Source organism: Pristiophorus japonicus, chromosome 3 (assembly GCF_044704955.1).
Source record: "Pristiophorus japonicus isolate sPriJap1 chromosome 3, sPriJap1.hap1, whole genome shotgun sequence".
In the NCBI taxonomy this organism is placed as follows: Eukaryota; Metazoa; Chordata; class Chondrichthyes; family Pristiophoridae; genus Pristiophorus; species Pristiophorus japonicus.
In genome coordinates this window covers 248,606,944-248,620,778 of record NC_091979.1, presented here as the reverse complement: position 1 = coordinate 248,620,778, position 13,835 = coordinate 248,606,944, and the positions used below count along the sequence as shown (strand labels likewise).

Below are 13,835 nucleotides of genomic sequence, written 5' to 3'. Positions count from 1 at the left end.
AAAAGAAATACGACTCACTGTCTAGCAGAGGAGTTGACAGATGACTTTGAATCCAATGGTGAGTATGATGATTTGGCCAGAGAGGCAGCTCAGCCCCAAGAAGAAGTATATGGAATGTATACCTGCACCTCCAGTGAAGGTGGAAGTTGAGATAAACGGCGTTCCAGTCTTCATGGAAGTGGACACGGGAGCAAGCCAGTCAGTGATGAGCCAGGATGCCTTTGAGAGTCTATGGAAAGAAAAACGACCCGAGCTGGTTCCAGTACAGGAAAAGTTGCGCACCTACATCAAGGAGCTGATCCCAGTCCTTGGCAGTGTGGATGTAAGTCTAATCCATAATGGCATGGTGCACAAGTTACCTCTGTGGATTGTTGCAGGTGAAGGTCCAACGCTACTCGGAAGAAGGTGGATGGGGAAGATCCAGTGGAAATGGGAAGACCTTTTCACTCCAGCAATCGATGTCCCCCGTGCTCAGAGGCAGAGTTGGACCGATCCTGTCACTGCTTTCCAAATGTGCGGCTATTTCATCTTAATAATTGATTCCAACATTTTCCCCACCACCGATGTCAGGCTAACCGGTCGATAGATCCCCGTTTTCTCTCTCCCTCCTTTTTTAAAAAGTGGTGTTACATTAGCTACCCTCCAATCCATAGGAACCGATCCAGAGTCGATAAACTGTTGGAAAATGATCACCAATACATCCACTATTTCTAGGGCCACTTCCTTAAGTACTCTGGGATGCAGACTATCAAGCCCTGGGGATTTATCGGCCGTCAATCCCATCAATTTCCCGAACACAATTTCCTAAATGTCCGACCCCTTATCCTGAGCCTGTGACCCCTGGTTATAGACTCCAAGCTAGGGGAAATGTTATATGTGCAGACTATAGATATACTCTCTGTGTAGTCAATGTATAGTTGCATAAGATGGAGACTTGTTTACCTGATGTACTATCAATAAGGTTTACACTGTGTATATACTATGCTGGCACCACTAGAGGGTGCGACTGGTGGAGACCGCAGTTTCCTGCCCTGATGGCAGGGGCTGTATAAAAGGGGAGCCACCATGCGGAGTTAGGAATAAAGGACCAAGGTCACTACAGTTTGAGTACAACACATTGCCTCATGGAGTCATTCATAAGTACATTACAGACATAATAGGAAACATCCTCACTGCATCTACCCTATGAAGCCCTGTAAGAATTTTGTAAGTTTCAATGAGATCACCTTTTATTCTTCTAAACTGGAGAGAATATAGGCCTAGTCTACTCAATCTCGCAACGGCTGCTACCTGTACATAAACAGTGTAAACAGCTGATTGCACATTTATCCAGTTTTTTTCCCGCCGAACTTCTGCTGAAGTTGCGGAGCGAGATTGGTAGAATCCCCACAGAAATGTTACCTCCCATATCCGATCCAAACTCTGACTGAAGAATCACGGGGAGGGGGCGCGGTGGTCGTTGGGGAGGGGGGGGGGAATAAACCCTAACTTTGTGTGAAAGTGTAAATCGGGTAATCACCATCATAGGCGGTCCCTCGAACAAGGATGACTTGCTTCCACATGAGCTCACAGATGTTTCAATGAAGGACCCGATGTTCCAGTCCTGAACTCCAATTGAAGGGGTGGAAGATGCCTGTGCGTGGATTTTTTTAATGTGGGGTGACCGTTGCAAATCAGCCACCACACGGGCTCGACAAAGCTAAGTCTTTATCCAGTGGCAAGGGTTAACCAGGACGAATGGAGACCTGCTGTGCTGCACGGACCTAGTGCGCATACATATCGCAGTGTGGGCTGGCCCGTACTGCCCCTGGGCCCTCGCCTCTTCTGGGCCCCGTACCCTCATTCGCCGCACCTTCGCCATGATCTTCTGCCACACCTTGAATGCAGTACTCTGATGTAGACCCTGAGGCTTTGTGCTATAGTGAGGAGGCGGCCTCCTTTTACATCTCTCCCAATTTATGTGACCGCCACACTCGCTGGTGCCCGTTTTACACTGTCACGCAGTGCCAGGCTCCGCCCCGAACAATTCCTCAAAATCATAAGCAGCCGCGAAAACGTTCAGTTCAATCTAAAAATCGGACCCCGACACCTCAGCTGGTGGCCGCTGTGATTGTCACTGATCAGTCGAAGGTGACACTCAGCCGCACACTGCAAGACAAAACCCTTCTATTTTCTGCAACCCTTGCAACAGCTGACATTGAGCGGGACATTTTTCTTGTTGCAGTGACATAGTCCAAACTGGCCCTCGCAGGTTATTAAAAAAAATATATTGTGGCCATTCAACAATCTCGTTTTTCCTTGGGTTACAGCGCTCATCAGTACCTTGGATTCCCTCAGTGTGAGGGGCTTTCTGCTGCTGCTCTAACACTTTCGCTTTCTGAATGCCTGTTCAGCACGTGAGAACATTTTAACTTTCACTGCAAGTTTCATTTTTACTGCTCTTCTTTGCAGTGATTCCATACGTGTGTTGAACACTTCACAAGTACTTTGTTGGCTGTCAAGCGCTTTGAGATGTCCTGAGGTCGTGAAAGGTGCTATATAAATGCAAGTCTTTCTTTTCTTTCAAGTTTTTTGCCTTGACGTTTAACAGTTCTGGACCTTGTGTGCGTGTGCTCCACATGTCTTCAGCTTCCGAAAGTCCTCTTATCGAGTTCTGTAAAATTTTGAGAGGTTTTGATAGAATGGATACAAAGAGAATGTTTCAATTGTGTGGGGAAGAGCATAACTGGAAGCCATCAATACATGATAGTCACTAAGAAATCCAATTGGGAATTCAGAAGAAACTTCTTTATCCAGAGTGGTGAGAATGTGGAACTCGCTGCCACAGGGAGTGGTTGAAGTGAATAGTATTTAGGGGGTGGTGAGACAAGCGTATGAGGGAGAAGGGAATAGAGGATTATGCTGATAGATTTACAGGAGGAAAGATGGGAGGAGGCTCGAGTGGAGCATAATCGGCGGCATAGACTGGTTGGGCCAAATGGCCTGTTCTTGTGCCATATATTCGATGTAATCCAATGTAAATTGACTTTTTTCCTCAATTCTGCTGAGCGTGTGTGCAGTTGAGTGGTTATGAAGTTAGTTCTAAGCGTTGTTTTCAGTACCTTCTGCAGATGAGAGGCAACAGAGATCATAGTTTTCAATCTCAAAGCAGCTTACTTTATTCTGCATTTTCCCGAGTGACTTTACAACTTTGCTTCTTTCAGCCTTTTGATTTGTTTCCCTGTGCAGAATAACGACATGTCGACACTATGTTTTACCTCTCCGGCTCTTTGCATCTTTATATCATCAGAGGAGCGTCAGAGGTTTTATCACCAAACGAGGGCACCTTTATTTCATGATAGCCTTTGATCGCTGCATCCCAGCGCTCATAAAGACCGGTTCGGTATACATGTACAGGCATAGTTTTAGCATCAAAGGCAGGTAAATAGGAACATAGGAGCAACCAATCAGCCCCTCGAGCCTGTTCTGCCATTCAATGAGATCAGGGCTGACCTGTGACCTAACTCCATATACCCGCCTTTGGCCCATATCGCTTAATACCTTTGGTTAACAGCAAGCTATCAATCTCCGATTTAAAATTAACAATTGATCTGGCATCATTTGCGGAAGAGAGTTCTAAACTTCTGCCACCCTTTGTGTGTGGAACTGTTTCCCAATTTCACTCCTGAGAGTTCTGGCTCCAATTTTTAGACTCTGCCCCTTGGTCCTGAATCCCCAACCAACGGAAATAGTTTTTCTCTATTTACCCCATCAGTTCCCCTTGATATCCTGAAAACTTCAATCAGATCACCCCTTAACCTTCTAAATTCGAAGGACTACAACCCTAGTTTGTGTAATCTCTCCTTGTAACTTAACCCTTAAAGTCCAGGTATCATTCTGGTAAACCTACGCTGCACTCCCTCCAAGGCCAATATATTCTTCCTGAGGTGTGGTGCCTAGAACTGCTCACAGTACTCCAGCTGTGGTCTAACCAGAGCTTTGTATAGCTGCAGCATAACTTCTACCCCCTTGAATTCTAGTCCTCTAGATATAAAGACTAGCATTCCAATAGTCTTTTTGATTATTTTCTGTACCTGTTCATGGCATTTTAATGATCTATGTACCTGAACCCCCAAGTCTCTTTAGACATCCACTGTTTTTAGCTTTTCACCACTAAGAAAGTACCTGTTTTATTCTTTTTAGGTCCAAAGTGGATGACTTCGCATTTGCCTGCATGGAAACCCATTTGCCACAGTTTTGCCCATTCACTTAATCTGTCGATATCCCCTTTGTAATTTTATGCTTTCAGCTACACTGCCGACAATGCCGCCTACCTTTGCGCCATCAGCAAATCTGTATATATGACTTTCCATGCCATCGTCTAAGTCGTTAATAAATATTGTGAATAACTGAGGCACTAACACAGAACCCTGCGGGACACCATTAGTCACATCCTGCCAATTTGAGTACCTATCCATTATCCCTATTCTGTCTCCTGCCGCTCAGCCAATTTCCTAACCAGATCAATAATTTGTCCTCAATTCCGTGGGCTACTATCTTAGTTAACAGTCTTTTATGTGGGACTTTATCAAGTGCCTTTTGGAAGTCCATATAAATAACATCCATAGACATTCCTCTGTCCACTACATTAGTCACCTCTTCAAAAAATTCAATCAGGTTTGTCAGGCATGATCTACCTTTCACATCCATGCTGGCTCTCTCTGATCAACTGAAAATGTTCGAGGTGTTCAGTCACCCTATCCTTAAATATAGATTCCAGCAATTTCCCGACAACAGACGTTCGGCTAACTGGTCCACAATTCCCTGGTTTCCCTCTCTCACCATTCTTAAATAGCGGAGTGACAGGTGCAATTTTCCAATTTAAAAGGAACGGTTCCTGAATCGAAAGAACTTTGCAAGATTACAGTTATGGCATCTGCAATATGCTCACAGAGGGATCGAAATTGGGTTTTGTACACCGCCGGTCACCTCGTGCGGGGGGCGGCTAATAAGTGTCGTTGGTAAGTGGCGCCGACGCCGCACCCTAAATTCAGTCAGAGGCGCTAAGAGGCAACGCTGCGCCGGCTAATGCCACCCGCGTGGTGACATCATCCGGCGTACAACGCCTCTTTGACGCCTCTGTCGCGATTTTTACTTTGTACGGCTGCCGTACCGACAGAAACAAGCTGTCATAACAGAGCGGATCTCGGGCGGAATCGCCTAGAAAGGTAAGTTTTTCTCTCTTTATTTCTGCATGTCTTCGTTCATTTTAAGAGTGGGGAAGTGTGCGTGTGGATCGGTGAAGTTTCAGTTATTTTTTTTTTCTTCTTGTTTTTTTCCCCAAGCATGGCGGCGGGCTCCCGTCGGGAAATTCAATCGTCCTCCTGAGTTCCCGGCCAAGGATGAGTGTGCAATGCCACTTTTTAGCGCTGCTCTCTCATCTTTGTGAGTTAAAACTGAATTTAGGACTTTGATCCTGCACTTAACGCCCGGTGCTAAATTCAGCACTCAGGCGGTGACACCTCCTCAAAAACAGCAGGACCGAATTTCCACCCCCTACTTCCTTTAAAACCCTGGTTTGGAAAAAACCATCTGGTCCTGGGGACTTGTCACTCTTTAGTGCCATTATTTTTGTCATTACACTTATTTTACTTATGTTAATTTTATTGGGTTGCTGTCCCCGATTCAATATTAGTTTCCTTGGGATTTCTGTCTTCTACTATAAATACAGACGCAAAGTAGTTAGTTAACATGTCAGCCATTTCCTTATTATCATTGGCAATATCACCACTTTCAGAATGAACTAGTTCCCTTTAGTCTGGCCCAACAACGTGCCTCAAGTTCAGGGTCAGTAAAACAGCTTCTGTATCATCAGGTGATATTTCTACTCCTGAGAATCACCAACCTCTAATGTTTGTTGCAAAATAGTGCTAAATTATGAGCATTCCTGCCTGGTGAAACTAGCTGTGCTTGGAACTGGGGCCAGTGTGGTCAAAAGTTAGGATGCTCATAATTGGTTGGAGATTTTCCATGTTGTCTGGACCTGGCCAGAAGTGAAGGTGCATCCTGGGGCATTCAGGCTTGGGCTGATAAGCGGCAAAGCAACATTTGCGATTTGCGCCACACAAGTGCCAGGCAATGATTATCTCCAACAAGAGAGGGCCTAACCACCGCCCCTTGACATTCAACAGCACGACCATTGCCAAATCCCCCATCATCAACATCCTGGGGTGACCATTGACCAGAAACTTATCTGGACATAAATACAATGGCTCCAAGAGCAGGCCCCATGCTGGGTATTCTGCAGCCTTTCCACCATCTACAAGTCAGGAGTGTGATGGAATGCTCTCCATTTGCCTGGATAAGTACAGTTCCAACAACACTCAAGAAGCTTGACACCATCTGGGACAAACAGCACGCTTGATTGGCACCCCGTCCACCACCTTCAACATTCACTCCCTCTATCACCGGTGCACCGTGGCCACAGTGTGTACCATCTATAAGATGCACTGCAGCAACTCGCCAAGGCTTCTTGGGCAGCATCTCCCAAGCCTGTGACCTCTACCACCTAGAAGGATGAGGGCAGCAGGCGCATGAGAACACCACCACCTCCAAGTTCCCCCTCCAAGTCACACACCATCCTGACTTGGAAATATATCGCCGCTGAGTCCAAATCCTGGAACTCCCTCCCTAACAGCACTGTGGGAGTACCTTCACCACACGGACTGCAGCGATTCAGGAAGGTGGCTCACCACCGTCTTCTCAAGGGCAATTAGGAATGGGCAATAATTGCTGGCCTCGCCTGAGTACAGAAAATTGTGTTTCCCTGCATTACAATAGTGACCACACTTCAAAAGTACTTTATTGGCTGTGTGGTGCTTTGGGACATGCAGGTACAGCAAGTAATCAGGAAGGCAAGTAGAATGTTGGCCTTTATTGCAAGTGGGATAGAGTATAAAAGTAGAGAAGTCCTACTACAACTGTACAGGACGTTGGCGAAACCACACCTGGAGTACTGCGTACAATTTTGGTCTCCTTACAGGAGGGATATACTTGCATTGGAGGCAGTTCAGAGAAGGTTCACGAGGCTGATTCCTGAGATGAAAGGGTTGTCTTATGAAGAAAGGTTGAGCAGGTTGGGCCTATACTCATTGGAGTTTAGAAGAATGAGAGGTGATCTTATTGAAATGTATAAGATTCTGAGGGGGATTGACAGGATAGATGCAGAAAGGATGTTTCCCCTCGTGGAGGAGTCGAGAACTAGGGGGCATAGTTTCAGAATAAGGGGTCGGCCATTTAAAATGGAAATGAAGAGGAATTTCTTCTCTCAGAGGGTCGTGAATCTTTGGAAATCTCTACCCCAGAGAGCTGTGGAGGCTGGGTCATTGGATATATTTAAGCTGGAGATAGACAGATTTTTGAATGATAAGGGGTTCAAGGGTTATGGGGAGCGGGCAGGGAAGTGGAGTTGAGGCCAAGGTCAGATCAGCCATGATCTTATTTCTTATGGGACGCCCCAGGGTCAAGAAAGGTGCGATACACAGGCAAATTCTTTCTTTAATCTCAAACCAGGTGACATGCGAATATAAGAACATAAGAAGTAGGAGCAGGAGTAAGACATACGACCCCTCGAGCCTGCTCCACCATTTAATACGATCATGGCTGTTCCGATCATGGACTCAGGTCCATTTCCCTGCCCGCTCCCCATAACCCCTTATTCCCTTATCGGTTAATATGCACTTTTTGTTTGCTTTAGCTGCAACAGTGAAATAAAATGTTCTCTACTCACGTCATTACCAGAGTCTCCTCTCCGGGCTCACCCAATACTCCATCTACAAAGAGAGGAACTGAGGTGAAACTGTATTTACTCCAGGATCTCCCTTCATCAAAGCTCAGCCTGGTTAAAGCAAACAAATAATGGCAGCAGCGTTAGTCAGGCAAAGAAATAACAGAGTGAAAAGCACTGAGTACATCAATAAGAATTACCTTTCCCTTGCTACCTGCTAAGTGGACGTGTTATCAATGGTTTTATGATTGACTGCAGTTTTCGAGATGTGGATTAGCCATGACAGGGCCTCTAGTCGTCACCATGGAAACTGTAGCGAGCCAAACAAAACAGCGTGCTGAAGAGAGGGGGCTAGTACAGAATATAGGCATGCTAAGTAGCTCCGATTTGCAGTATGATTCATTCATTTAGTCTTAAAATATGGCTTTTTTTGACGGATCTGACGCGTAAAAAATAAACGCAGTTCCACATTATTTTAAAAGGGGCGAGATTGGTCTCATTGTTTTCAGGGTAAAAGAAAGCCGAAAGGGGTTTGCCAGAATGGGTGTTTCAAAACTGTTAGATGCTGTAATGGGCAGGTGACAATGGCAGCCTGGAAGAATGAGATAAATTGGTTGAAGGGCCTTCATCCAAATCCATCCAGTGACCTTATTCATTACGTATGTATCTCACACCCTGCAGCCCACAAAATCACAAGACAAGTTCAAATGCAGAAGGCCTTTTGGCCTATTTGATCAGGAATCACACCTGCCAACATAGAAAACTGGTAAGAACAGATTAGCGCCCCTCCCCCACCCCAAAGGCCGACTCAATGGTCAATGTTCCTGATATAAAAGCAAAATACTGCGGATGCTGGAATCTGAAATAAGAACAGAAATATGCTGAAAATCTCAGCGGGTCAGGCAGCATCTGTGGTGAGAGAAAGAGAGTTAACGTTTCAGGTCGAATGCCCTTCGTCACAACCTCTGGTCCTGATATAAGCCTGTACTCACGCAGGCGAACACAGACTTGACATGCTCATATTGGAGGAAGAAAGAACAAAACAGCATCTTTCATTTCTATAGTTCCTTTAGCATAGGAACAGGAGCAGCCATTCAGACCCTCGAGTCCGTTCCACCATTAATGAGATCATGGCGGATCTGTATCTTAGCTCCACCCAGGCGCCTTGGCTCCATATCCTTTCCCATCCTTGGCTAGCAAAAGCCTATCGATCTCAGAATTAAAATGATTAATTGAGCTAGCATTCACTGCTTTGTGTGGGAGAGAGTTCCACATCTCCACCACCCTTTGTGTGAAGAAGTGTTTCCTAACTTCTCTCCTCAATGGCCTGGCTCTGATTTTAAGATTATGTTCCCCTTGTCCTCGACTCCCCCAGTCTCTATCTACCCTGTCAATTTTTTTTTAAATCCTAAAAACCTCAAACAAATCACCCCGTAACCTTCTAATTTGCAGGGAATGTAAGCCCAGTTTATGTAATCTCTCCTCATAATCTAACCGTTAGAGCCCTGGTAACATTCTGGTGAATCCGCGCAGCAAAAGATTCCAAGGCACTGTACAGATAAGTGTAAGGAAAACAGGTGTTGAGCTAGGTAGGGAGAGGTGAGGAGGGCTGGCCCAAAGCTTGGTTGAGAATGTTATGTTCAGAATAAATCCACAAGACTGTATTGTAAGCTCAAACTGTTGTGACCTTGGTCTCTTTATTCAGACTCCAGAGTGGGGAAGCAGCATGGTGAATCACCTTTTATACCTGCTTGCCCCAGGGTGCACAGGTGACCCACAGGTGTGCCCCCGAGTGGCAAGTCTTACATATTGGTGAGGTTTACAAACAAAACATCACTTCCCCGCCAAAGTCTTATGTGCAAGTTATTTACAAGTCAAGACAATCTGGCGCTCTGCGCCCCGGGTCGATCACCTGAGTTGAAATCCTGACATGGTGGGTTCATCCTCATGGTTGACGGCGAGGTCGATTGTGTTGGTGGGTTGCTGGGGGCCAGGTTCTGTCACAGTGGTTCCTGGTTATCTGTAGTTCACAGTTTGGTCTGGTCCAAATGCTTTCTGCGTTTGCTCATTACATGGTTTCACCACAAACGTTCCATTTTCATCACAAACACTCCATGCCCCTCTTTGGCTAATACAGTGCTGGGGGCCCTGAACATGGTCCACATCATTTATTCTGATGTCACGTGGAGGAGCCATGCGATCATGGTACATTCTCTGCTGATAGCATACGGAAAGCTCGGTTCTGAGTGATTCTGTCTTGTGACTGCATAGCACCCGGCACGGTCGGGTCTGCAGGAAGTCTACCATGACACGTGTGGTGCTTGGCTTTGTGATTTGGGCTGCCCGTTCCAGACTATTGTCGCTGACCCGAAGGTCTGGCAAGCTCAGGATGCCCGACATGTCCTTGAGACTTTCAGTAGTGGCGGGAGGTCTCGTGGTCTTCGTGGATCCTGGGCCATGGTATGGAGGCCCTGGGCCACAAACTGTGTGTAGCCTCCCTGCCTTTCTTTGCAACATTGCAGGGTTTCCCCATAGGGGGCAATCTGATGGGATGAGCCTTTCGTCTTTGCGACGGATAAGCTGCAACATCCCATCCAGCGGTTCACCATTGGCAAGCAAGCGGTAATGTGGGATCTTGGCTGGTCCAGGTCCTAAACTGGGGGGCTGTTACGGTTGACCCCTCGCTTTCTAGCACTTCCACGACAATGCGTAGGTCTGCAGGCTGTGCTGTTTCCACCCGAGTGGTGGGCAACGGCAGCCAACTGAGGGCATGAGCGCCGTTCTCAGTGCCTGGCCCGTGTCGGATCATGTTACAGTGCACAGACAGTGTTAGATATTCTCGAAACAACGCATCGATAATGGTGCCTCTGCTCTCCCAAAACTGTGGGATGAGCAGCTTGTCTGACTCGAGCAAATATTGGGTCGCTCTTTGGTACGTCTCTTTTGTCCCATGAACCCAAGCTACTGCCTTGGTTAACTTACTGGATACATATACAAACAGTTGGGGCTCGCCCACTACTTTGGCTTGCTGCACAACACGCCTGACCCTGTGTGGTAACACATCACTTGCTACGAATACTTTGTTAGATACATATATGACCAGTTGGTGTTCGCCCGCTACTTTGGCTTGTTGTACGGTACCCCTGACCCCATATGATAGTACGTCATTGGCCGCGAAAGAACGCTCACATGAGTTACATAGTGCAAATAACTTATTGGAACGTAATTGCGTTCATGGCCTTCTCAGCGGCCGTCCCTTTACCTTTACCCCAAACCCAGTCATCTTCCTTGCTGGGCAACACATGCCTCTGTTTCATTGTGGCGACATCCCGTGGTCTGGACACTCTCTCATCCAGTGGTCTGGACGCACTTTCATTCCGTGGTCTGCACGCACTCTCATCCGTGTCCATGGTGCCGACTGCCGCGATCTTCCTCCCCAGGGATTTTGCCTCTGGCATCGGGAAGACACATTCGAATCGTTTCAGCCGGAGTCCCACTCTGCTTGTTCGACCTGGAGCCTCTACCATTGTCGCGAAGAGGTCTTCAGCTTTGGGTGGTGGGTACTCCACCTGTACTGCTGCTCGGTTGATCTTCACCTCCTCGTGGTCGTGATGAGCGGCCTGTGCCTTGGGGATCTGCAAGTGGATCTGCACTTCGATGCCTGGTTCAGCTGAAGGTGGGGCTTTGTTCAGCCTTTGAGCAGGGGAGACGTCGTTCACCGGAGAAGATATGCAGAGGTCTTTCCAGTTCCATCGAATTTTCCCTATCCACGTTCTACCAAGCAACGTTGGCCCATCACCTGAAACGATCCACAGTGGTAAATTTTGCACTGCTCTCTCATGGGATACTCTTATGTTTGCACTACCAATAACTGGTATCAGTTCCTTGGTGCAGGTGCGCAGCTTTGCCTGAATCGGGATCAGCTTGGGTCATTGTGCTTTGTAGCCCCACAGCCTCTCAAATGCCTTCTGGCTCATAACTGATTGACTCGCCCCATGTCTAATTCCATGGAGACTGGAGTGCCTTTGAGTTCAACTTTTAACATTATCAGAGGGCTTTTGGTGGTGAAGGTGTGTATCCATATTATTCCCCTTCATCCTCAGGTTGAGTTGCCTCTCCTGCTCGTTCAGCGTGACCCTCGCTGGATCGGTCGTCCTCTCCTGACTCTGCCACGTGGTGAGTCACAGGTCATTTGCACATTCGCTGGAGGTGCTCCATTGTTCCACAGCCCTTGCACACACAGTGCTTGAATCGACATTGATGAGCTCTATGACTGACCCTGCAGCGCCAATATGGTGCTAATGGATTCGCATTCACGCCCCACGGCGGACCCTGAGTCACTCTAGTCCTAGGTCTGGCCTCTGCGGTCGTGTGGGCCCTGCCCTATACAGTTCTGCCTGCTGAAAACATTATTTTATGCACGGTGCTTGCCGTTGAGCTTCGATTCTGTGAAGATATCTGTTTCGTGTTACCACTCGTGGATATGAAGACTTGGGCTATCGTGATGGCCTTGCTCAGATCTCGGGATTCGGCAGACAGCAGTTTGCGAAGAATGACCTCGTGGCCAATTCCAAGCACGAAAAAGTCCTGCAACATTTCCCCCAAAGATCCTGCAAATTCGCATTGTCCCGCAACGCGTCTTAGGTCGGCGACAAAACTTGCTATGTTCTGGCCCTCGGAGTAATGGTGCGTGTAAAAGCGATACCTAGCCATTAAGATGCTCTCCTTTGACTTGAGGTGTTCCTGCACCAGTCTACACAACTCTGTGTAAATCTTGTCCATTGGTTTGACTGGTGCCAGCAGATTTTTGAGGAGGCCATATATCGAAGACCCACATACGGTGAGGAGAATCGCCCTGCGCTTGGTTGCCCTCTCAGCCTTGTTCAGTTTGTTGGCCACGAAGTACTGGTTGAGGCGCTCAACGAAGGCTTCCCAATCATCACCCTCAACAAATCTCTCAAGAATACGAACAGCAGCCATTACCGCGTGAAAGTTCGTGATCCGTTACTCGTCGCCAATTTGTTTTGTTCAGAATAAATCCACAAGACTGTACTGTAAGCTCAAACTGTTGTGACCTCGGTCTCTTTATTCAGACTTCAGAGTGGAGAAGCAGCATGGTGAATCACCTTTTATAGCTGCTTCCCCAGGGTGCACAGGTGACCCTTAGGTCTCCCACAAGTGTGCCCCCTAGTGGCAAGTCTTACACTTTGGTGAGGTTTACATACATACATAAAAGAGGAGTTGGGCTTTGAGGAGATTTTTGAAGGAAGAGAGGGACAGGTGGGCAGGTGAGGTGTTTGTGATGGAGTTCCAGAGAAAGGAACCGAGATGGCTGAAGGCTGCACCTTCAGTATGGATGGTGGGGAGCGAGAGTGGGTAAAGGGATACACAAAAGGCTCAGAGCCAGGTTGGGGGCGAGGGGGGTGGGGGGGCGGGTGATGTAAAGCTGGAGGAGATCTCTGGGTGAGGACGAGGATGAGGAATTTATTATGAACACACGCAGGCCCGAGGAGCTAATGTACATCACCGAGTGGGACGTTCTGCGGATAGGATACGCTCAGTTGAGTTTTGGACCGGTTGCAATTTAGGTGGAAGCCAGGAGCCCAGCAAGGGCAGCATTGAGGTGAGGTGGCAAATCCATTTATCAGGGTTTCAGATGTGAAAGGCCTGAGATAGGGCCAGAAGTGGGCAATGTTGCAGAGGTGGAAGTGTATAATCTTTCTGATGGAGGGGACATGGGGTCTGAAGCTCAGTTCAGGGTCAAACAGGCCGTCAAAGATGCACACAGTCTGTTTCAGCCGTAGTCCAGGCATGCAGGAAACGAGATGGGTCTAGTGTCAAGGGGAAGGAATTTGTTTTATCACTCTCCTTTCCCCACCAGCATCACCTGCAGGGAATGCTAGTGCTCTCCTCTCCCCACCCCCACCCTCAGTTAATGCTGACACTCTCCCCACCCCCACCCTCAATTAATGCTGGTGCCCATCTCTCCCCCACCCGCCTATAATGTATTTGCTTCTTGGGTTCTTTGCTTAACAATTCATAGCAACACATTGCTATTAAGAATTAGTTG

General features: G+C 47.4%; 1 protein-coding gene across 1 annotated transcript in view; it reads right to left on the bottom strand.

Annotated features, from left to right (window-relative positions):
- Window positions 1–13,835, bottom strand: part of LOC139255589 (VPS10 domain-containing receptor SorCS3-like) — a 450,963-nt gene that overhangs the window by 183,345 nt on the left and 253,783 nt on the right. The window contains exon 13 of the mRNA XM_070873959.1: window positions 7,769–7,876. Within this exon, the coding sequence (XP_070730060.1) occupies window positions 7,769–7,876 (108 nt within the window). The remainder of the gene's footprint in view (window positions 1–7,768; window positions 7,877–13,835) is intronic.